At 37.8% G+C, this 22,566-nt stretch overlaps 1 protein-coding gene across 7 annotated transcripts in view; it reads left to right on the forward strand.

Moving 5' to 3' along the window:
* Positions 1-22,540, forward strand: part of LOC113533233 (piezo-type mechanosensitive ion channel component 2) — an 86,422-nt gene extending 63,882 nt beyond the window's left edge. For 6 of the 7 annotated variants that reach the window (XM_026925211.3, XM_026925213.3, XM_053227742.1 and 3 more), the window contains 23 exons: positions 865-968; positions 2,072-2,170; positions 3,099-3,219; positions 3,361-3,429; positions 4,896-5,062; positions 5,392-5,585; positions 7,060-7,233; positions 8,198-8,773; positions 9,222-9,480; positions 9,682-9,864; positions 10,016-10,304; positions 11,450-11,582; positions 12,175-12,322; positions 13,061-13,275; positions 13,402-13,560; positions 14,498-14,645; positions 14,943-15,131; positions 15,295-15,387; positions 15,601-15,770; positions 16,917-17,030; positions 17,163-17,242; positions 18,113-18,308; positions 20,503-22,540. In XM_026925211.3, coding sequence (XP_026781012.2) covers positions 865-968; positions 2,072-2,170; positions 3,099-3,219; positions 3,361-3,429; positions 4,896-5,062; positions 5,392-5,585; positions 7,060-7,233; positions 8,198-8,773; positions 9,222-9,480; positions 9,682-9,864; positions 10,016-10,304; positions 11,450-11,582; positions 12,175-12,322; positions 13,061-13,275; positions 13,402-13,560; positions 14,498-14,645; positions 14,943-15,131; positions 15,295-15,387; positions 15,601-15,770; positions 16,917-17,030; positions 17,163-17,242; positions 18,113-18,308; positions 20,503-20,755 — 4,133 coding nt within the window. In that variant the 3' untranslated portion in view covers positions 20,756-22,540. The remainder of the gene's footprint in view (positions 1-864; positions 969-2,071; positions 2,171-3,098; positions 3,220-3,360; positions 3,430-4,895; positions 5,063-5,391; positions 5,586-7,059; positions 7,234-8,197; positions 8,774-9,221; positions 9,481-9,681; positions 9,865-10,015; positions 10,305-11,449; positions 11,583-12,174; positions 12,323-13,060; positions 13,276-13,401; positions 13,561-14,497; positions 14,646-14,942; positions 15,132-15,294; positions 15,388-15,600; positions 15,771-16,916; positions 17,031-17,162; positions 17,243-18,112; positions 18,309-20,502) is intronic. The other variant, XM_026925216.3, reaches the window with a different exon arrangement.
* Positions 22,541-22,566: the final 26 nt, after the last annotated feature.

Here is a 22,566-nt window from a genome sequence, read left to right on the forward strand (position 1 = left end):
ATATGGCTAGCAGTGAATGAAAACTAACCTGTTACCTTTATGAAATATATGTTAAATTAATTCACCTGATAATTTACAACATACTCCTGCATCAGGCTGAGCAGTTCATCTCTGTGCTGTGCTGTTCTAGTTAGCTTTTGTTGTTTCTATCCTTCATCCACAGAAGTCGATTTTATTTCTACATGCTTGTGTTTTTGTTCACACTCCTATTTCAACACTCCCACCCTAACCCTGTCCATTGTGGCTGTTCTGTTCAAGGACACAAGGCAGTTTCCCTACTCCAGTTCCTGTACTACAGTGCAAACAGGACAGGACACAGGGGATAAAATGTTCCTGGTCTGTTCTGTTCGAACCATTAACCATCCCTGCTTCATTTTTGATGCTGTAGTTCTTGGTTAGTTAGTGGGAGCTGTTTTAATCATATCTAGTACATAACAAATTTAATCTTCTTTACTAGTTTAGGCTCTGTCTATGTCTTAAACTCATTTAAACCTGTGCTTTGTTTCACTTGCTTTACCACTTTTAATGTCTGTTGTGCAAATTTGTTGTGCAGTGTCTATAGTGTTGCTAACATCAGCAAGATCATAAGATTTTATTGAACAATGTGGTATATCTGATTCAAAGCTTCTTTGCAATCCATCCCTGGCTGTAAATCCACTATTTCTGACTGTTATGATCAGATCGTGTGTAGGCTGGTTCCTCAGTCAGGGATTCATGCAATACAATCATTTTTAACTCCTTGGATTATTATGAATTTCCTTACAATAAAATCTTAAAACCTATACACGCTTGTTGCTGTCCGGCATTGCCAGCGTGGCCTGTGCTATAGAGCGAATGACCATTCCCACCCTTTCTTTCTTTTAGTGGTGAGGAGCGGAGATTATTACCTGTTTGAGACTGACAGCGAAGAGGAAGAGGAAGAAGAAGAGAAAAAAGATGATGAACCTCCAAAGAAATCAGCATTCCAGGTTAGAAGATTCGAGCTTTTCAGTATAGGAATGATGCTGTTTAATGCCAGCACTACAGCAGCAAATATTTTCATCACTGAATGTGTCTAGATTTAGTCATTCAGTCTTTTTTATCTGCTAGGGTTAAAGCCATATAGTTTTACACAATGTAAAATGTTTTCATATACAGAACAAAGCATTAGAAATGACCCAATATAGAACCAGTGTCTTGTCTATACTGTGCAACCTTGAGGTGAGGATTCATAATATGGATAATAGGAAGGAATAAATGAGAAGGTGTGCTGTTATAGGAAAATAATCACAGACAGGCTGGTGTTATGCATGATGACGCAAAGCAAAGTTACTGTTATTAATCCAAAGTTGATTTTTTTCCAATGACATCATGTCCCAAAGTGTTTTAGTCCTCTTATACCACAGCAATTTGCAAAAAACACATCATAGTTTTAATCCATTTACAGTTATAGTTAATGTAGTGGAACATCTGCGAACATTATTAGCAGTGCCAGTTTCTTTTTTTTTTTTTTTAAAGACAACAATAAATAAAGATTGTCATATTACTGAGAAACTGCAAAGTACAAAAAAAGTCCTGAAGACTTTTCTTGTGTTGGTAAAGTTACAGTTTTGCCTCTGATCATTACAAAGCACTGATACTGGAGGCTCCTTCCAAAAACATCTCCTAAAAGAAAACTTCACCATATCAACAATTACACGAGTTTGTAAATTATGTTTGCATGAAACATCTGCCAACTCCCTGTGTAAGTTGTTTCTATAGAAATGACGACATATTAAAATAAGCACAATAGTATAAACCTTGCACAACTGTCTGAGTTGACAGAAGATAAATCAGCACCTTGTGACTATAAATAAAAATTGAGAATTGTACAGTGCTGTAAATTTGATAGTGAGCCACTTGAGTATTGTTTAGTCAAACAGTAGCTTTTTTTAGGTGCACTCCTTCTACTTCACTGATTTAGTGGTTGCATTCAAACTGCATACTCCTGTACTAAACAGTACACAAATTCATAGTAGAATTGTGGTTGTAGTCCTCAACTCATTTCCACATGTTCCCTCTGACACTGGCTGCCTCTATTTTTCTCCCTCAGCGAGCGATTGGAAAGTTTGCCTCAGCTGTCCTGGCTTTGCCCAGGTCTATACTAAAACTGCCCAAAACTATCCTTCAGTATCTTATCAGGGCAGCCAAGGTATCACCTAAAGGTTATGCTGTGTTTGTCTGGTTTCTTGTGCTTGTTTATGGTTTATGTGCATCTGTTGATAGTGCCTTGCCTTTCCACTCCATGCTGTCGAATTTATGTCTATAAGGTCCTAAAATGTCGAAATGATTTTCTCAGATGATGCAACATGGAATGAAAAAGCGTTGGTAAAATCTGAAGTGCGATTTGTTTATTTAATTAATTGCCATCGTCATGGCTGGTTATGGCATGCGTTTTCCATGACATCATCATTATCGGTGGTTTGGATACTGTATGTATTCAGGTTCGGTGTGCTTATTTATTTATTTATTTTGTAAGTACATGTCTTGTACATATTTGTGTTCATTTGTGTCTATATGGTTTTCCCCACTGTATACTAGTCATCATTACAGACCAAACAAATTGTAATTCAGATTGCAAACGTTATTTCTGTGCCAGTGGGGCAAAAAAAGACTGCAATCATACCATTCTTTATGTTGGTTTGTTTCTAGCCTGAATTCGAACAACCACACTTAAAGATCTGGACATATATTACTCAGAAGATATCATGTCACAGGCAAATTTATACATTCTGTCACCAAGTTGAAGATGGTTATTTGACTTCAGGCTGGAGTTTTGTGACTTTGTGAAACTCACTAAAGCTCTCTGAAGCTTGTTTATGTAATTATCTAACGCACAGGTTCTCAATCCTGGTCCTGGAGTCCCCCCTCTGTCCTGCACATTTTAGTGTTTTTCCTTCTCCCAACACATCTCTTTCAACTAATCAGCTAATTAACAGCCCTTCCTGAGTTGAAGAGGGTGTGATAGAGCAGGGAAAACATTAACATATGCAGGGCAGGGGGTACTCCAGGACCAGTGTCTGAACCCTGTGGTCTAAAGCCATTGCAATGATTTGATGGTGGCTTGTGTTGCTCCACAGTTTGTGTACCATGCATGGGTCACAGACTCCAAAACAGCTCTTAAGGAGCGGGGTAAGGAGCGACGGCATTTCTGGAAAAGATACAGAAGAGGGCGTAAACACAGGAAGGACAAAGAGGAAGGTGCATTATGCAAATCCTAAGCAGGAGTTACAATTTTACACACATTACGTAACACAATTAACATAAACTGTTATATCGGCTTAATTTTATATGCATTCAGTAAAGCATAAAATGTGTGTGTGTGTGTGTGTGTGTGAGCAGGTCAAGTGGCAATTGAGATGGGAGATGATGAACAGCAGAGCTCAGAGGAGGAGAAGAAGGAAGGACCAGGTATCTAGTAAATCCCTGTTTAAATGCTCTTTACCTTTAACCCAGTCCTAATTTATGCATATACAAGACACATCGTTTTAAGGGATTATTACTTCCTTCATTTTGTTTAATCAGACAGAAATATAATTTACACTGACCTCAGTCAGTTTATTCTGTTTTAGTTAGGCTGCAAATAAACTTAACTAGGATATATATATTGGATATATAAAAGCCACTATGAACTCTGAGAGAAAAAAAAACGATGTAAGGAATAAAACAACAGGGCGGCGTGCTGTTATAGAAAAATAATCAATGACGGGGTGTTGTGATGCAGCCTTGCACGAAGCACAGCTACTGTTACCACCCCAAAGTTGATTATTTTCCTAAAACAGCATGTCCCAAACTGTTTTATTCCTCTTTTCCAACAGTAATTTGCCAATGATTACAATTTTTACTTGTTAAATAACAACATATCATAATTTGGACCTGTTTATAGTTATGTTTAATGCTGTTGTCCATGAAACAAAGTAGTTCCTGTTATTATTTACTTCATAGCAGCAATAAGCGGTCATTCCCTCACCATCCTCTCTTCTTCTCTCTCTTGAATTTAATAAGCCAAAAAATAACACAGCTTATCATGCCTTCCTCCTGAGGACGTTTCCATGTTGGAAAAGAACAGCTTTACAACTGACTGTTATAAAGCGCTGACACAGAGACCTCTGTACAGAAAACTTCTCCATATCAACTATTATACATATTTTTAAAATCTGTTTATGTAGCACATCCACCATAAATATCCTTGTGTATGGTGTAATCTATAGACGTGTATTCTAATACATACACGTCTATAGAAACGTGTATGTATTAGAACGAGTGTATTAATTTAATCCTGCGATTTGCCTTGAAGCTAGAATTACTATCAGCTGCTGTTGCAGAAAATCAATTAACAACTTATGACCAATCAGATTCGAGAACAGCGCTGTGGTATAATGGAAGTTAAAATGTGCCTTGTATGCAGTGGACAGGATGTACATTTATTAAGATTATCTTTCTGCCCATCATTTGAGCTTCTTTTCGTTGCCTTCTTTATCAAACTATCTCTGAATATAATCTTAACTCAGTGCATTATAGTGAGTCACCTTTACCTACCTTAACTTTTTTTATATGGCAGATCGAGTCAAGTCTAGTCAAGTCAAGTGAGTTTTTACTGTCATTCCTCTATATAGCTTGTATGTATTGGGACGAAATGTTGTTTCTTCAGGACCATGGTGCACAGAACAGTACGCAAGACTACATAAAGTGCAAATACACAACAGTGTCAGATGAGTGCAAGACAATAAATACACAGAACAGAACAATAAATACACAGAACATGGGCTATAAACTGTAAACTATTGTGTGATACTGTTTTATATCATTGTAGATTTCTAAATATCCAAATATCTCCACAACTATTAAGGTACAATGATGCCCCTCTTTTTTCACAGACAACATTATTAAAAGAGTTTTCAACATCATCAAGTTTACCTGGGTGCTGTTCCTGACCACTCTGGAGAGCCTGACTGTGTGGATCAACAGCATCTGTAAAGAATACATCGACATCTCCACCGTGCTGCGCATCGAACGCTGCATGCTTACCAGAGAGGTCAAAAAGGTACGGCATACCCACACACACACACACACACACACACTCACACACACACACACGCTCATAATAAGAATTCTTAAAATTTTCTTTACTTTTTTCTGTACAGATTTGAACATACACTGGACATTGTAATTAAAAATAAATTGATTTATCCTATAATTTCAAACCTAATTCTATAAATATTTCCACTGAAATTTAATTTTTGAATTAAAAAAAAATGTTTGGATTACTTTACTGATGTTTTGAACTGTACATTAATCCCAGTGGTCTAAGAGTTTTTTTGTTTACACATATGAAATTCTAAGCAGAAGCTCACCTTTGCTCTGATCCCACAGGGCAACGTGCCATCACGTGAGAGCATCCATGTGTACTACCAGAAGCAGATGCGTCTGAATGTGTCGCGTGAGTCCGGATTGGATCGGATCAGTGAAGAGGACTCAAACTCAGGCTCTCAGAAACCCAGACGCAGACGCAGAGGATATACATTAGAGAGCCAAGACTCTGTGGCATCCCGAGACAGCATCTCCAGGTATATGTGTATTTGTGTCACTATTTGTGTGCATTAGTACTATAAAATATCATGTTACTGTTATATTATGGAAGTGATACAGTCCTTGATGCAAAATTCAGTCCTTGGAAAATCTGAACACTGTACATATTCACATTTTTAAAAGAAGAAAAGCTTGATGTAGTGTGAAAGGGCTCTTATTTCAGTGTTATACAGACAGGATCATGGGCATTTCATTCATCACTGCATTCCATCAGGCTTTCTTACATTGTTCATTACATCATCAAATTAATATTCACAAAATGTGTACCTTTCTCACCCCTTGACCCGACATAATGTTGTGTTTAGGAACATCCACTCCATTTCCTCTCTTGAAATTCTGTATCTTCAGAAGAGAAATATGGTGCATATTTTGTTATAAGTAAGTTTCACAGAGAGAAGAGGACCGAAATGTATGGCTTATAGGCATGATGCAGAATTTTGTTGTCTCGAATATCGCGATGCAAAATACTGGTGAAACGAGTTTTGCTTTTCTGAGATGCATCACGATATTTCCATTTAATATTCATTATATGATTATCTACCTCTGATTATGCACTAAGCTGCACCAGAGATAGTAGCATACAGAGTACAACGTTTGCAAGTGAGAATGTAACTGTCTCAAAGCATGCTTATTTAGTAGTCGAAAAAGTTAATCAGAAGGAAGCATTATGGCACATTTCATTCAGTCTGCATAGACTTTAAAAAATAATACCAAAACGGTCTGTAGAACACTGCTGTTCAACATTTTCACATTATCCAGAATTCACAGCAGATCCATAGCATAGCCATCCGAAGGTAGTTACCGTAAAACGCCATATATACGCATCTGGCATGACCAAAATCTGAATGTGGGTTAAAATCAACACCTGTGTGCTGCACTTTATGTAAGTCACACTCACATCTAAAACAATTCAAAAGCACATTGTGTGTTGTGCTGGGAATGATGTAACCAGAATTTAATTTCAGAGGGATGAGGAAATATACAAAATAAAATCATGATTGTTTTGTTAGTGGTAATGGGATAATGAAGGAACTTCAGTGAAAAGTAACACACTAAATGTCTTGTTGGTATAATTTAAACTTCTTTGGTTTCTTTATTCTGTTCTCAACTTCCTCAGCTTGCTATGTCTATTAAAGGATGCTCAGGTACTTGGGAGCCTTGTGTATTTTGTACTGTTTTTAGTTTTAATATGGTACATATAAGGGGTTTCTTTTACCTAGCATATCACTAAAGCTCATTGATAAGGTTATAAAGCTTATAAGTTGAATTATGTGAGTTAAGACAATGAAAATAGTGAAAATTCCACAGTGCAGCATTCTACATGACTGGAATTGAGAACCACTGAGGTATAACGATGGTGTATTTTTATAGCGACCTAGTGAACATATATCATCATATTATTCCATTCATCAATTCCTTTCTTCTTCTACATCTCCATCCATCTCCATCCAGTGCATATACAGAGGCCACCATGCTCTTTTCCCGCCAGTCCACGCTGGACGACCTGGACGACGTACCTCAACATGTGCCCAAAACCAGCGAACGCGCTCGGCCCAAGCTGCGCAAAATGTACAGCATGGACATGTCCAACTCCTCTGCAGACAGCGGCAGCAGCAACATCTCCAGGTCTTTAACGCTATTACACATCCTCACTCATCTCCACTCCTTATGCCCATTCTTAGGTTTCTGTTTGACTGTATATGTTTCTTAGTGAGAACGTTTGGCCTATCTTTAATGAGATGCAATTAAAGTCAATGTAATACATAATATTAAGGCGGTGATTAACTTTCGCCTGTTTGAGTTCATATGGGATGTTGAGCATGTGAAAAATGAAATTGAAATGAAAAATGAAATTCAATCACTTTGCCAGGGACATGGCAAATTGGCAAACTAATACATAAAGTGATCATAAAATGACAAGTATTACTTTAGTGCACTTTTCTAGCTGCTTTGTTTCATAGTGTACTGTGTTTCAGTTCATTGCTGGTGGGAACATATATAAAATAAGCTGTGATTTATAGGTAAAATAATAATAATAATAATAATAATAATAATAATAATAATAATAATAGTTAATTAAATTAATGCACTGCAGATTGCTGCATTACATTGTCTTGCATGACATGGCAATATATTAATTAATGACAGGAGATATATTAATTTAATCACAGGAGAATTTGAAAGTAAAACCACTCCTCATGGCTTTTAGTACTTGATGATCTCTGGAACAAATCAAGCCTCATGACACAGAGGAAATGTAACCTCAGAGCATGTCTTCCTGTACATCAGCATTGTGTTGTCAGCATAACATTCCTGTTCAAACACTGGGCTCTCATACTGTTCCTGCAGTGTGAACACTTGATAATACTTCCAGACGAGCAGTAAAAGAACAGCAAACAAAGCATTTTAGAATACAGTTAGTCACCAGTGGGCCAACGTGACAGGAAATGAGCGCTCATGTCCCTGCTATTTACTATTTAATGCTAACCCAACCCAGCCAAATGAAGATGATGCAGTGCTATATTTGTGAAGACAGCCTTAGTTTACTAGTGGTTTCCTTGTCTTTGTGTGCTTTCTGTGTTTTCAACAGCGAGGCCACTCAGTGCGTCACTTTATTCTCACGGCAAGGTACCAACGAAACCATTGATGAGGTGGAGGACGAGCAAGATCAACTGCATCACCATGACGAAAGACCTGAACATGTTGAGGAAGCAGAGACAGGCCCCTGGAGCTCCATTGAGCCTGAATCCGAACAGGAACATGGAGAAGAACTGGAGCTTGAGGAAGAAAAACTTGAAGAAACAGAATGGGCTCCTGAAGATCATGAGGAAGAGGAGCAGGACAGGCAGGAGCATGATGGTGAAGCTCAAAGCCCTGGGAGGGAGGATGGCGAATCGTCAGGACCAGAGCTCATGCCAGCAGGGAGGACATGCGGCCAGCTTTTCACCCCAGACACGGACATCCCAAACACGTCAGATGCAGATGTCCCACCCAGCTATAGCAAAGCAGTGAGCTTCGATCGTCTCTCGGTCGACTCACAGGAGAGTGATGAAGAAAAGCAGCTCATGCTGATGACCTCAGACAGCAGATCAGATTTACTATCGGATGACGCACTGCTGCCCTCGCAAACCACCGAACTCACAGCTAGCGAGCTGCTGCTCAACAAGTAAGACTTACAAAGCATCACATTTATGTCTAGTAAGCAGCAAGCATCGCTACTTATCCAAGGAGCTTTATTAGTTCTACTGAATGGTGTGAAGTTCCATAGTGATTTGTGTACCATTTACACTCATAACATAAAAAAACTCATTCGTGAGATTAATTAGACCAGGGTTTCTCAAACATTTCTAAGCCAGGGACCCTTTCATTGTGACAGTGACTATTTTTGTGCTAAGCATTTTTTATTATTTAAAACCAAATCCTGAAGGTTAAACCCTTGTAAAACCAGTGTTAATAAAACCTCCAGTAGTCAAAAACCCAGTACTTGGATGTATAGAGGTAATACCAAATGCATAATTAGATATACACAATTTCCTAGTTCCTAGTTCTAGTCTACTTGCCTCTTAGCAAGAAGCCCTTTCACAACCAACGTTTATTTCCCTCAATTTTTCCAGAATGTTTTATGATGAGGAGCTGGATGCCTCGGAGCGTTTCTACAAGTCCCAGCCGCTGGGCCTGCAGCTATGCTACGCCCTCTACAACCTGTTAGTGGCTCACTCTGAGATGGTTTGCTATCTGGTCATCATCCTCAACCACATGATTTCGGCCTCCATGGCCACACTGGTGCTGCCCATCCTCATCTTCCTGTGGGCCATGCTGTCTGTTCCGAGACCCAGCAAACGCTTCTGGATGACTGCCATCATTTACACAGAGGCAAATTCCTCTTTAAGTTCAAGTTCCATCAATTTAATATGCACACAGAAGTTCACTGCTTGTGGAAATTCATTGCAAGTGTAACACTGTGCTACACTGATGATACTGGTGCTCTAAATAACCTTTTAGGGTCTTGCTAAATAATACATTGAACTGAATTTCGTTTTAACTGCTGTCACTGGCTTAAACTTGTTCCTTTAGGTTACCATCGTCATCAAATACTTCTTCCAGTTCAGCTTTTTCCCCTTCAATCAGAACCTGGAGGTGGACAGAAAGAAGCCCTATCACCCGCCTAACATCATTGGAGTGGAAAAAAAAGATGGTTATGTGCATTATGACCTCGTTCAGCTGCTTGCCCTCTTCTTCCATCGCTCAATCCTCAAGGTGCTTATCTGAATTTATTTTCATACCCTTTCATTTTAATCTTTAGATTCTACCCACTGTAGGTCCATTTGCATTTATCTCTTTTGAAACGTGCAATTATCCATCCTTAACTCGAGTGATATCGTTTTTAAACACTACTTCACTACTTCAGTGCCATGGTCTGTGGGACGAGGACGACCCCAAAGAGACAAAAAAAGACGCCTCTCTTCATCGTGACGAGTCCGAGGATGAAGACAAAATGGCAGTAGTGATACCAGCAGAGACAAAAAAGAAGAGCTCACCCCCTCGCTCTAAGAAATTCAACTTGGGAAGTTCGATGGACTTTGGATCCACACAGCATGTGCACATGCGCCAACCTGAACAGTGCACGTACCAGCGGCGCAAGAGCTCCAGCGGCGGCTCATACATCTCACGCCACTCATCCCAACGCTCCAAGAGAGGTGAGAGGTCTGATTTCAGGGCGTACATCGTTACACGTCATTTTAGCACTACATTTTTATTAAATCTTTAATAAAATCTTTGCATAGAAAACTTAATTTTTTTGCTTTGCCAGTCCACTGTAACTACACTTTACCTTGAGATATAATCATTAAAATACTCAAATTATTTTTGAATTCATGGGTGAAAGCATTTAACATCTCATGCTTGAAACATTCTTTTCCACAAGTCACTCATTATAGGTTATGAAAAATTGAAATTTTAGTTTTACAACATTCACTCAACCTTGTAACCTGAACACATTCACTCCTACGAAATATTCGGAATATTCCACAAGTCAGATGTTCAACAGGAAGTTATTTTATTCATTTGAATTTCTTGGAGATCATTGGAAGAAGAAAATTAAGTTCTCATATTCAGTGCAATTGTGATATTGTTTGAAAAGGTCACTTTGGAAGTATAACCATGTTACCCAAATTATAGACTGAAAGATTAATTTAATTATTAATGAATTTTACATTTGTATAAAAAATTATTATTTTCTAATATTTAAATAATAAAAATTATTATTGTCTTCATACCATTAGGATGGATGCTAGTTAGCTAGATTTTTTTTGTATTTACTAAATCTTTGCTAAAAAAAAAAAAAAAAAAAACTCAACTGTCTTACCTTCAAAGCTGTTACTCATTTAACAAGATAATGCAGCCATCTTCTGTAAAGAAACCTTGAAATAAATTAGAAATTATTGCCTGAGATGGGTTAATACATTTTTTGATTTATTATAATGCATGTTTTCCTAGAAATTTAAAAACGTATTTTGAAATTTTGAAAATATAGTAAAAAAAAGGGTTTAATTTTTTAGTTATTAGAGATAAATGATACCTTAATCACTGAAAGAAAAACAAACAGATTCTTAAAAATACTGTAATGAATTGTTCAGTACATTTAAAAATGTTATTTTCATGCACATTTAGCATTATGTAATGTTATGTTATGTATTTTACATAAACCTTCACTGTACAATGTAATATTGTCTTGTAATTTCAAATGCGATATTTACATTTGTGAACATATTTGAAGGCAAATGGAAATAATTTATAATAACATGCCGTCTCTGCATGATTGAATATATTGTGTTTCCCCCAGGCAGCACGAGCACAAGGAACAGCAGCCGCAGAGGAAGCAGCGAGGTCGGAGTAGAACCCAAGAGCCGCAAGGAGCTCATCATGGAGAAAGTCAGAGAGCAGCTCATTAAAGCCAAGGTCTTTCTCCTCAGAAAGTAAGTGTGTGTGTCTGAAAACGAAACAGTTCTCTTGTGGTTTAGCATTTTGTCTTTGTATGGACAAAAAAATGGGCCAAGCTCCAAATGGCAAAATATTAAGCTTATATTAATGGTGTTAAGAACAAATCACTGGTCAGGAAATTAGCAAGAATTAAACAGATAGGTAAAGGAAGTTAGTATGGGAGCTTTTCCTTTGATTTCTTTAAATCTTTTAATTAAAAAAATCCCAGAAGATATTTTTGGAAAATTTGGTACACCCAGACATGTGTTAGTGTGAATTTTATATCAAACATTTTAATCATTATCATGATTTGACCTTTGCGTACAAGAAGACTATAGAAATGAATTTCCCTGTTTCTGGCTTTTCCCCAAACAAACAGTTCACTGCAGCAAAAGTAAACCAGCAAACGGAGACACAGGAGCTCTCAGGAGTGCATTTGTTTGATTCTTGCTAATTTTCTTGCTAATTTTCTTGCTAACTTGCTAATTTTGGCCAATGTTTTTTCCCCTTTAATTATTACCTTCCATTGTTATGTTTTAGTGTCTGTACTAATAAGCGGCATTTCTATCCATTCTGTGTTTTTGTCAGAGGAAAAGAGTTCTACCTCCCTATCCGTCAGTTCTTCTATAACCTCATCCATCCTGAGTACAGCGCAGTGACCGACGTCTACGTCCTCATGTTCCTGGCAGACACTGTTGACTTCATCATCATCGTCTTCGGCTTCTGGGCTTTTGGGGTACTTCTGATTTTCCACAGTCTCTTTCAAAAGACTTATCTATTTTTTAACAATATTGGGAATGACTCGTTTATCTCTGTCCATTTGTAACATTTGTATTGATTGTTTCTTTCTATTCATTTTTAACATCTTAGTATTTATTTGTTGCACTTCCTTTTGTGCCCACTTTTTAATAATCTTGGTCGGGGGGATGAGAAACCCTTCAAATTCAAATATATGTAATAAATGTAATAATAATAATTTTCTGTTATGTACTGTTCTGAAAACTGCAGATTTGTAACTCAATTATTTAAAATCTGGCAGTAGTAGGTTTGGTAAAATACATTTATGTGTATGTAAAGTAGAAATCTCAACGGGTGATATTGGAAGAAAAACAAAATTTTGGTTGAAACTAGTTTTTTTTGGCTGTTTCAGTCACAAAATTCAGTCACAGTGACATGCAAAGGGTTTTTTCAAACCACCACATACTTACAAACCATTTGTTGGTGTGGCTGAATAAGCCAGACCAAATGACAATAAATATTATAAAAGATTTACGTCCAAAAATATTGGCAGCGTTATAGGTGTGGTACATAACTTTACTAGTATTGAATGTATCTGTTGCTTGCGACCATATACACAAAGTATTAGCTTCTTAATTCTTATTTCTTCAATTCAATTTCCTGTTAAGTCCTGGGTCTGTTCTATGTGTCTGTCATTCTAGTAATCTCTTCTATCTGACTCTCATGCGATTTTCAGAAACACCAGGGAGGAGCAGACATCACATCCTCGTTGTCCGAAGATCAGGTCCCAGGTCCGTTCCTGGTGATGGTGTTGATCCAGTTCGGGACCATGGTTGTAGATCGAGCTTTGTACCTGCGTAAAACCGTCATGGGCAAAGTGATTTTCCAGGTCATCCTGGTGTTTGGTATCCACTTCTGGATGTTTTTCATCCTGCCAGGAATAACAGAAAGGTAATGGACGTCTAGATACTCTATTTGCAGCTCATGAACACACAAATTGCATTTTTACATTGTAACTTCTATGCAGCTTCTACAGAGCTAGCTAATAAAGTACTTTGCTTATGCGCTCTCTTCCAGGCGTTTCAGCCAGAACACAGTGGCCCAGCTGTGGTACTTTGTGAAGTGTATTTACTTCGGTCTGTCAGCCTATCAGATCCGCTGTGGCTACCCCACCCGAGTGCTGGGCAACTTTCTGACCAAGAGCTACAACTATGTCAACCTCTTTCTCTTTCAAGGGTGAGAGCAGATTAATGAGAAATACACTGATTGATCTGATCGATTGAGGATGTGCTTGTGGATATAGGATCAGCAAAGGATGACGGTTTATATGAGCACTTATATGTAACCTGACTTCATTTTTCTCCAATGTAGTAAAGCATAGTACGGAGATTGAAAAGTAATTTAATGCCACAAGGAAATGGTGTGGTGAATCAGTTCCATCTACGCTTGTAAAATGAAGCTCCAAACATTCTCAGCCATTTGCAGAAGTACATTGCATAGGGCTGAGATTAGGTTTATAGCTACTGGAAGCATTTAGAGGAAACCGCTGCTTGACAAATAAGGAATTGAACGGAACTGAATAATCATGCACAGCCAGGATTGCAGTTTCATTCCAGCAGGAAATGCACTAATTTATTCCTAATTTCTTTAGTTCTTACCTATCTGTACACATTCTTCCCTGTCTGGCATTCTGTAGACATTTTTTAAACTGTACTTTGTACTATAAAAATGTAAATGCATATGCAGTACATTTGCTAACACAATCTTGTTTCGTACCGGGAAAAATGAAGTGGCTTGAAATAATATAAAATAACAGTGAGGTATGCATAATTTTAGGGATAGAACAAGACAGTTACATTCTGCATCTAACATTTAAGAGCACACGTATGTGAATTTGTTGGAGTAAGTGATATGGTAAAGTGATATATGGATGGAATGAAGTCACTGTTGTGTGTTAGAGAAAAACACACACAGTTGTGTGTTCCATTTGTGCCAACTTTCCTCTTATATTATAATGCACAGTACTTTCTCTTTAAGTTACCCATAATGTCAAGTAAATGTAAATATATTATGTCATGGGATTGCTTCCCCTCTCTAAAGAGTGAAATTTGCTGCAGAAATCTGTTTCGCCCGCCGTTGTGTTAACCCTGGAATTACTGACTGTGTTGTGAAGGTTTCGTTTGATCCCGTTTCTGACTGAGCTGCGTGCCGTAATGGACTGGGTGTGGACCGACACGACGCTCAGCTTGTCCAGCTGGATTTGTGTGGAGGACATCTACGCACACATCTTTGTGCTCAAGTGCTGGAGGGAGTCTGAAAAGGTAAGAAAACATGGTATAAGAAACAGGGGTGATGTAATACCGAAAATATATACACACTAAATATATTCAATATATTCATCCCATTTATATGTTATCTACACACTACAGGCAACTCTGAATTGGCTCTATGTGTGAATTGAGTGTGTGAATGTGTGTGTATGGTGCCCTGTGATGCACTGGCATGCCATTCAGGGTGTATTTCCATGTCACACCCAGTGTTCCTATGATAGGATCCAGATCCATGGATTAGATGAATGTATATACAGTTGAGTGTGTGTGTGTGTGTGTGTGTTCCAGCGTTACCCTCAGCCTCGGGGTCAGAAAAAGAAGAAAGTGGTGAAGTATGGGATGGGTGGCATGATTGTTATGCTGCTCATCTGCATCGTCTGGTTCCCTCTGCTCTTCATGTCCCTGGTCAAATCAGTAGCAGGCGTCGTCAATGCACCTCTGGACGTCTCTGTTAGTCTCACACTCGGAGGCTTCCAGGTATGTATACACCAGGAGGGTGGGCATTAATAATCTGTATAATTATTAAAAACTTTACTGTCTTCTCCTTGTCATTCTATTGCATGATACAAGCAGAAAATGTGTTGATGTTTTTGAATTTTGTTCTTCATCCCACTGTTTTGCCCTCTATGCATTTGTTTAGCCAATCTTCACAATGAGTGCTCAACAGAAGAACCTGATAAACATCACTTCAAAAGAGTTTGAGGATTTCAATAAAGCCTATAGTTACGATTCTGTAAGTACCTGGAGTAGTGTCCGTCTGCCTGCTACAACATCTGACCGTGATCAATGGAAGTCAGGATAATGCTTTATCTGAGGCAGATAATCTCACTGGTGTATTTAGATCAACTTTGTTTCTATTCATTTATTGAAGTTTATGATTAAAGTTTTGATGGATCTAAGGGTGGGTAGCAGATTGAAGGAAGGTGGTGTTTTTTTTCCCGTGTAGATGGCATTGCAGTTTCTCGAGGCGTATGTGTATCAGGATGTCACCATTGCCCACCTAGAGGGGAGCTCCAACTCGCTGTGGACCATCAGCCCACCCAGCCGGGAGAACCTAATCAAAATACTGGAGCAGGATAGTGAATTCCATTTAACCATCGCCTGGTCTGTACAGAGGTATAGCTCACAAGCTTTAATGTTTTATCTTTTATATAGTAGAAAAATGATCTGGCATCTAACCCACTATTACAAATTTTCAAATCTGTCTCTAGAGGATAATAGTAAACACTCGATAACTATTAGGATAGCTCATGTTAGTTTTATAAAGCTAAGAACATAAGTTTAGGCCAAGGTCAAGCAAGGGTTAATGATGACATTTTGCATTGTCTCTTGGTTTTCTGCCCAGCTTATCTCGCTTTAGACTTCCAAACAGGTAGTAAAGGTTGTTTGAATATGAACGTTTTTTAATATTACATGACTATAGAATAATAACTGATAATCACTAATGAAACCTAAACTATAAATAAAAATTTGTTTTTGTGTTTAAAATGTCAGATGAAATGTAGTCACATTAAAATTAGAAGAACTGTTATGTCAGTCATAACAGTCACCTGGTAACATTTTTCCCTTCATCTTCATGGACCAAATTTGCAAAGACAAGAAACGGAAAATACAAAGAAATTAAAAGGTGCATTAGGGAAGAATACCTAAATACCTTCCAGGTTATTTGTACAAGTATGAAACACAAATAAAATGTCTATTGTACTTTTTTTATATGTAATGTACACTGCTTGATATACACTCATTCATGTGCAAGGGGGCGGAGTTAACTTTAAAGCTTTGTGGTTGCAGAAACATATATTCCTAACAATTTTGATAACATTCAGCCTTTGGAACAACAGTGACATTATTATAGAAAATGTTTTATCACCAAAAAATTAAAACGGCTTTTTTAGTGTCTGTCTTGTGTCTAATGATAACTGTGCAGTAAGGTCACAGAAATCTAATTTACGTTTATCAGGTGTATGCAAAATATTAAATAATTTCACTTCTCTATAAAAAAAAAGCTGCTGTCTATTAGAAACCCAGCTAAAAGGAATATAAAGCAAAAGCTTTAAATATTCATTGACTAAAGCCATTCAGTTTTATCGAACTAAAATTTGTGTTTCAGTAATTATATCCAGATTAACAATAATAATAAAATGCCAAATTCCAAATTAGCTGATAAATGTTACACCGCTGATCAGTAATCTCGGGTAAAAAGGGTCTTTCTTTATATGAAAGCTCTCTTTAGGTGTATTTATATTTGTCTATTTTATGCAGGAACCTCACTTTAGGAGCGAAAGCAGAGACAGCAGCAGGCAAACACATCATCACCCTGGAGGAAAACACCAAAGCAAACCTTGTGGAACTGTTAAATAACAAAACATCGTCTGTGTGAGTGCATACTTTTAGTGACTCAGTATTTTGATGATTAGCAGCTTTTTAGCACTTCTTTGATGACAGGCTTCTGCATTTTGAAAGATTTGGGGAAAATTGTTTAATTCATCTATAAATGTACAATTGCAGGCTGATCGAAAACATTTTTCCGAGATATCTGCGGGCACCAAGTGACTCCAATGCTAAACCCATCGATCAGCTGAGTGCAGGTAAGTCAGTCAGGGCCCTGAGATCGTTGTGTAATCAGTCAAAAGCCCTTGGATTGTTCAATCTTTTATCGCTTTGTATTCCCCTTAATGTATTTTGTTGAAGTAAAATTATAAATACTACATGTGTATATATATATATATATATATATATATATATATATATATATATATATATATATATATATACAGTACTGTGCAAAAGTCTTAGACACCCTATTTTTTTATTCCAACCTTGTTATAGATTTTTATTTTATGACTTCTACATTATCAAGTCAGTACAAAAACATTTTAGATTTCCAAACATTAGTTTTCCAGCACAAAATTAAATATTACAGAAAAATGTTTGTATGTCAGTAAAGACATGTTATGTAAGAAACCACTTTTCAGACAAAAAAACATAATGAAGGCTGCTGGGTTTTGCTGCAAAAATAAGAAGCGAATGCAACAGTCAAAGTCTCCAGAAGAGCTGTGGCTGCTTCTGTAAGATGCTCAGTAACACTTACAGCTCATTTCCTTATAAAACTGCACTAATTGTACCTGAGACTACTACTTTTTTATCATTTAAGCGAATGATCGTCACACCAAATACTGACTTTGTTTCAATTATTACTGTTTACTGCTCTTTATAGTATTTTTTTAATGTAGAAACATTTAATTTTTGTAGAGGTGCCTTTGCTCTACAGCATTTCTTTACATGTGCCTAAGACTACACACACATACACACACACACATTATATATTACATATATATAGAAAATACACTTCAACTCTTAAATACAGAAATAGGTAAAAATTGAAGTGATTATTTGGTTAAAGTACCTATTGGATATTGAAATAAATTAGCCCCCTTGTCTCTCTCTCTCTGTTCCAGAGTTTGAAAACATCACCCTGACGCTAGGCCGAGGGAACAGCACTGCGGGAAAGGTTCAGGAGTGGTGGATTGTGAACCAGACCAAGTCAGGCAAAATCAAGCGGAAAACAATAGACCGTGAAAAGGCTGGACTGGATCTCTATATCTTCAGTGATCAGGTCAGCCCTCCTAGTCTGGGCTTTCTGGCTGGATATGGGTAAGTAGACATGAACCTTCACCTGTTATTCTTTTCATCTCTACACAACTACAGTGTGTCCCAAAAGTCTCCATACATAGGGGAAAATTAATGCTTTTTAGCAAAATGTAACTTTATTTGCAAAACATCCTCTACATGGTTGCCATTTCTCTGTAAACACACACAGAGTCGTCTCTCCCACTCATGATGAACTTGTGTTAACACATCTGTTGTGCATGTAATTGCAAGTCCATCACACCATTGCGACAGCTTCCCGATCCAGCCATGAGGATAGTTTCAATATGTTCTTCCTTTGTCAAAGGCATTCCTAAAGGCTATCTGAAAAAAATATATATGTAATATAAACTAAGTATGAAACATCTTGCTAAAAAGTGATAATTTCACCTATGTATGGAGACTTTTGGGGCAACCTCTACAATCATTTTCATTACATACACCACATTGGATGGAAAATATCAAAATATAAAGCAACAAGTCCTAGAGAACTTGAAGATGTATCGTACATAGCAACCAGAAAAAGAGAAGATGGATAATAGCATTTTCAAACTTTTTTTTTTAAATTGCCAGAGTATCTTTTGTGCTGAGACGTGCACATTGTAACCAGTAACGCTGTTACTAACTATTAGCCAAGTGTTGCCTTCGCCTTAGATTTGGAAGCAGAAAATCAACAGAACAGGAGCTGCTAGTGTGACTTAACTGTAGGTAAAGCTGGACAACACATCACGCACGTGTGAATATTCCAAAAAACCCACGTTGTTATGTTTAGTTATAATTCAACATTGGAATATTAGCAGTGAAATATTTTCAATTCAGCATCTGTCAAATCTCCTCATAGTCATTCACTAACAAAACGAAATTTAGTTTGTCTTCCTCACTTGCCCGTACCTTGTGACCTGATGGTCAGGAGGTAAAAAAAGTGCTTCACATCACTTGGTGCTTTTCTGAAAACTTTTTAATTTTGGAACTGACCTCATTCCACCCACCTTGTGGCCACTTCGCATGGGATTAAATGTACAACACAACAGTGTTGAGAAAAAACACAATATAAAACAGTATAATGTTACAGTCACATATAGCTGCATGGCATTTGTTCCCAATTTAATGAGAATATAATGTTAAAGAGAGACGTACATTACTATACATGCAAGATCCAAGTCTTTCCATGAGCAAAAGCTGTCATGGTAGGAATAAAACATAATGGAGCATGCTGATATAGGAAATTAAACAATGACAGGGTTGTGTGATTTGGGCCCAAAGTGAAGCAAAGTTACTCCCAACCCAAAGTTTATTATATTCCTATGATAGTACATTGATTTATATAGTCATTGTGTTTTATCCCAATTATACCATAGCAATTTGCCAACACTGGCATTTTTTTAAATTAAAGAACATGACGTACATTTTATCCATTTGTTTTTACATTTAATGTAAAAACACATCAGTATTTGTGCTATATTTCATTTTTCATTTAATATCTTCACGGTCCCTACTTTTTTGCCAAATCTATTTCCGTGAATTATAACATATTATACCACACCGCGATTGAATTCTCGATTCTGATTGGTCAGAAGGTGTTGATTACCTTTTTATAACAGCAGTTATAAACGCAAAGCAAGTTGTAGCAGTGTTCTGTACGCAAAACAAGTTATAGCAGTGATAAACATTCGTACACTCACCATCCATCCGTCTTAAAGATTTTGATGTGTCAGAAAACTTACAGCTGTGTCTCTGACTGTTACAAAGTGCCGGCACTGGAGACTCCTTCCAAAATGCTGAATAAATGTCTCCTTACTGAAAACGTTATACATCAACGATTGTATGTTTTTTTTAATTCATGGAGCATCTGCCATACAAGTCCCTGTTTTGATTGTTACTATATAAATGTTAAACAATACAGTAATAGGACGAGTGTGTTAATATAAACCTTGCAGCTGGAACTAGTGTCAGAGCTGCTGTTATAAAAAGGTAATCAACACCTTCTGACCAATCAGAATCGAGAATTCAATCGCGGTGTGGTATAATATGTTATAATTCACGGAAATAGATTTGGCAAAAAAGTAGGGACCGTGAAGATATTAAATGAAAAATGAAATATAGCACAAATACTGTATGTATGATGTGTGTGTGTGTGTGTGTGTGTGTGTGGTTTCGAAGGCAAGATTAGATTTAACCTGCTGCACTTCTCTCCTCTCAGCATCATGGGTTTGTACATGTCTGTGGTGCTGGTGATCGGCAAGTTTGTGCGCGAGTTCTTCAGCGGAATCTCACATACCATCATGTTCGAGGAGCTGCCTAATGTGGACCGCATCCTTAAACTCTGCACTGACATCTTCCTCGTCCGAGAAACAGGAGAGCTGGACCTGGAGGAAGACCTCTACTCCAAGCTCATTTTCCTCTACCGCTCTCCAGAGACCATGATCAAATGGACCAGGGAGAAGAACAAGTGAGGAGGAAAAGTGTAATGTCACGGACAAGGACACTCAGTGCATGAGGAGTTCCTAATCGACATGGAGAAGCACAAGGCTGGGGTTTTAACAGCTGGATGAGACGCCAGCTGAAATTGGCAACTAGCTGCATTTTGCAGTTCTTGGTCTCTCACATATACTGTACTTTATCAGGCGTAGTGTGGGAGAGATCATTGATCTGTAGCTAATTGTACATTATTAAGGGCTTTAATAAACATGATTACTTCCCATCATGCGTCACTGCAAAAGCAATCCTTCACTGCTGGGAGTGCATGAGCCCAGAGGGCCGTCCATCATGTTGATTGACAGGCTGGTCAACAAATCCCTGTGTGATTAAGATCAGAGTCTGAGGACTTGAGTTGATTTCCAACAGACCTTATTACCAAGTGCTTTATTTTCTGAGCGGCGAGAGGCAACGACTTCTGGTTTTGCAGAAGGCTGGAGCGACACACAGCAGCAATCACCCGACAATCTACACTTGCCTTATTTAGTTTGTACAGATAATTGCATTTTCATTCATTCGATGTCTTTTCTCAGGAACACACACCGGTCATTTCATCATGAGATGTCCTCTTTTCCATTGCGTATTAGAGCATCGGACTGGGCAAGTACTTTATCTCACGTGCAAACCCACAAAATTGAGCACGGTCCGTATGCACAAGCGTAAGATGGCAAAGAAAGAAAGAGGCAGTAAAAGTGATTATGTGATGCTAATTAATGATTGTATGTGGTTGATCGATGGCTATGGAGCATGAACTTTTTTATGATGTGCAAGTATTGGGAGATATCATATTTGTCAGAAAGGTATAGGCCTATATGTGAAGATAACGACTCATTGCTTGTGTGGAAGGGGTAAAGCAATATGAAAATTAATACATTTATTAAAAAAAAGGGAGGGGGGGGGGGGTATACTGGGCTGATTTGTACATACAGTATATCAGTGGGAGTGTGTATTTATGCACAGAAAAGGGCTGTCTTTGCTTTTTTTCAAGAGGCAGCACTATGCAGTTTACAATTTTCAAGTTTTCTTCTAAGTTTGACCTCCACGTCCCAGTGTTCTTGCCACACACACACACACACACACACACACACACACACACACACACACACGGAGACACTAGAAGAATACTGGGAGAAGAGCATTAACGAAACCTACACATCTTCCTCACGTTTCTGAACTATGCATTATTTAAAGCCATTGTAGCATGAGAGAATAATTACTATTTAAACATGAGGTGTTTTCATTACATCACATGTACATATGCTTTTACAGGGACAAAGAAATGTGAAGCTTTATGAGGTTTGCTCTGTAGCAGAATGTCAGGATGGAATAGAAGAGCTTAAGAAAAGCAATGACCTTCAAATAAAGCACATATCAGAAGGCCACATTTATTCTCCTTTTTACATTTTATTTGCACTCTGAAAGTACAAAATGATTTCTTTTGTTCTATTATTAACAGGAACTTGGAGCGTTTTGTCAAAAACTGAAGTAAATCTGTTTAACCTGATTGTTGCAGAGGAGACAGAAGTATTGAGTTGTTACACTGTATTTGTAGTGCTGATGCCATGTTGTACATCTTAAACACTCCTCTGCAACGCTGCCGCCCACTAATGCACTCATAAAGACCCAGTGGGGGGAAAAAAACAGCAACAACAACTGCACTTGCATACAGTAATGATGGACTAAAGAGGGAGAAGGGCGGGAGTTCAACTCCTCACTCTACGGCCTCATCAAATATAAATAAGAACAAAAAATTTTAGGGCTCTTAGTGCACAGGATGTATACCGGAATA

Source organism: Pangasianodon hypophthalmus, chromosome 21, assembly GCF_027358585.1.
Source record: "Pangasianodon hypophthalmus isolate fPanHyp1 chromosome 21, fPanHyp1.pri, whole genome shotgun sequence".
Classification (NCBI taxonomy): Eukaryota; Metazoa; Chordata; class Actinopteri; order Siluriformes; family Pangasiidae; genus Pangasianodon; species Pangasianodon hypophthalmus.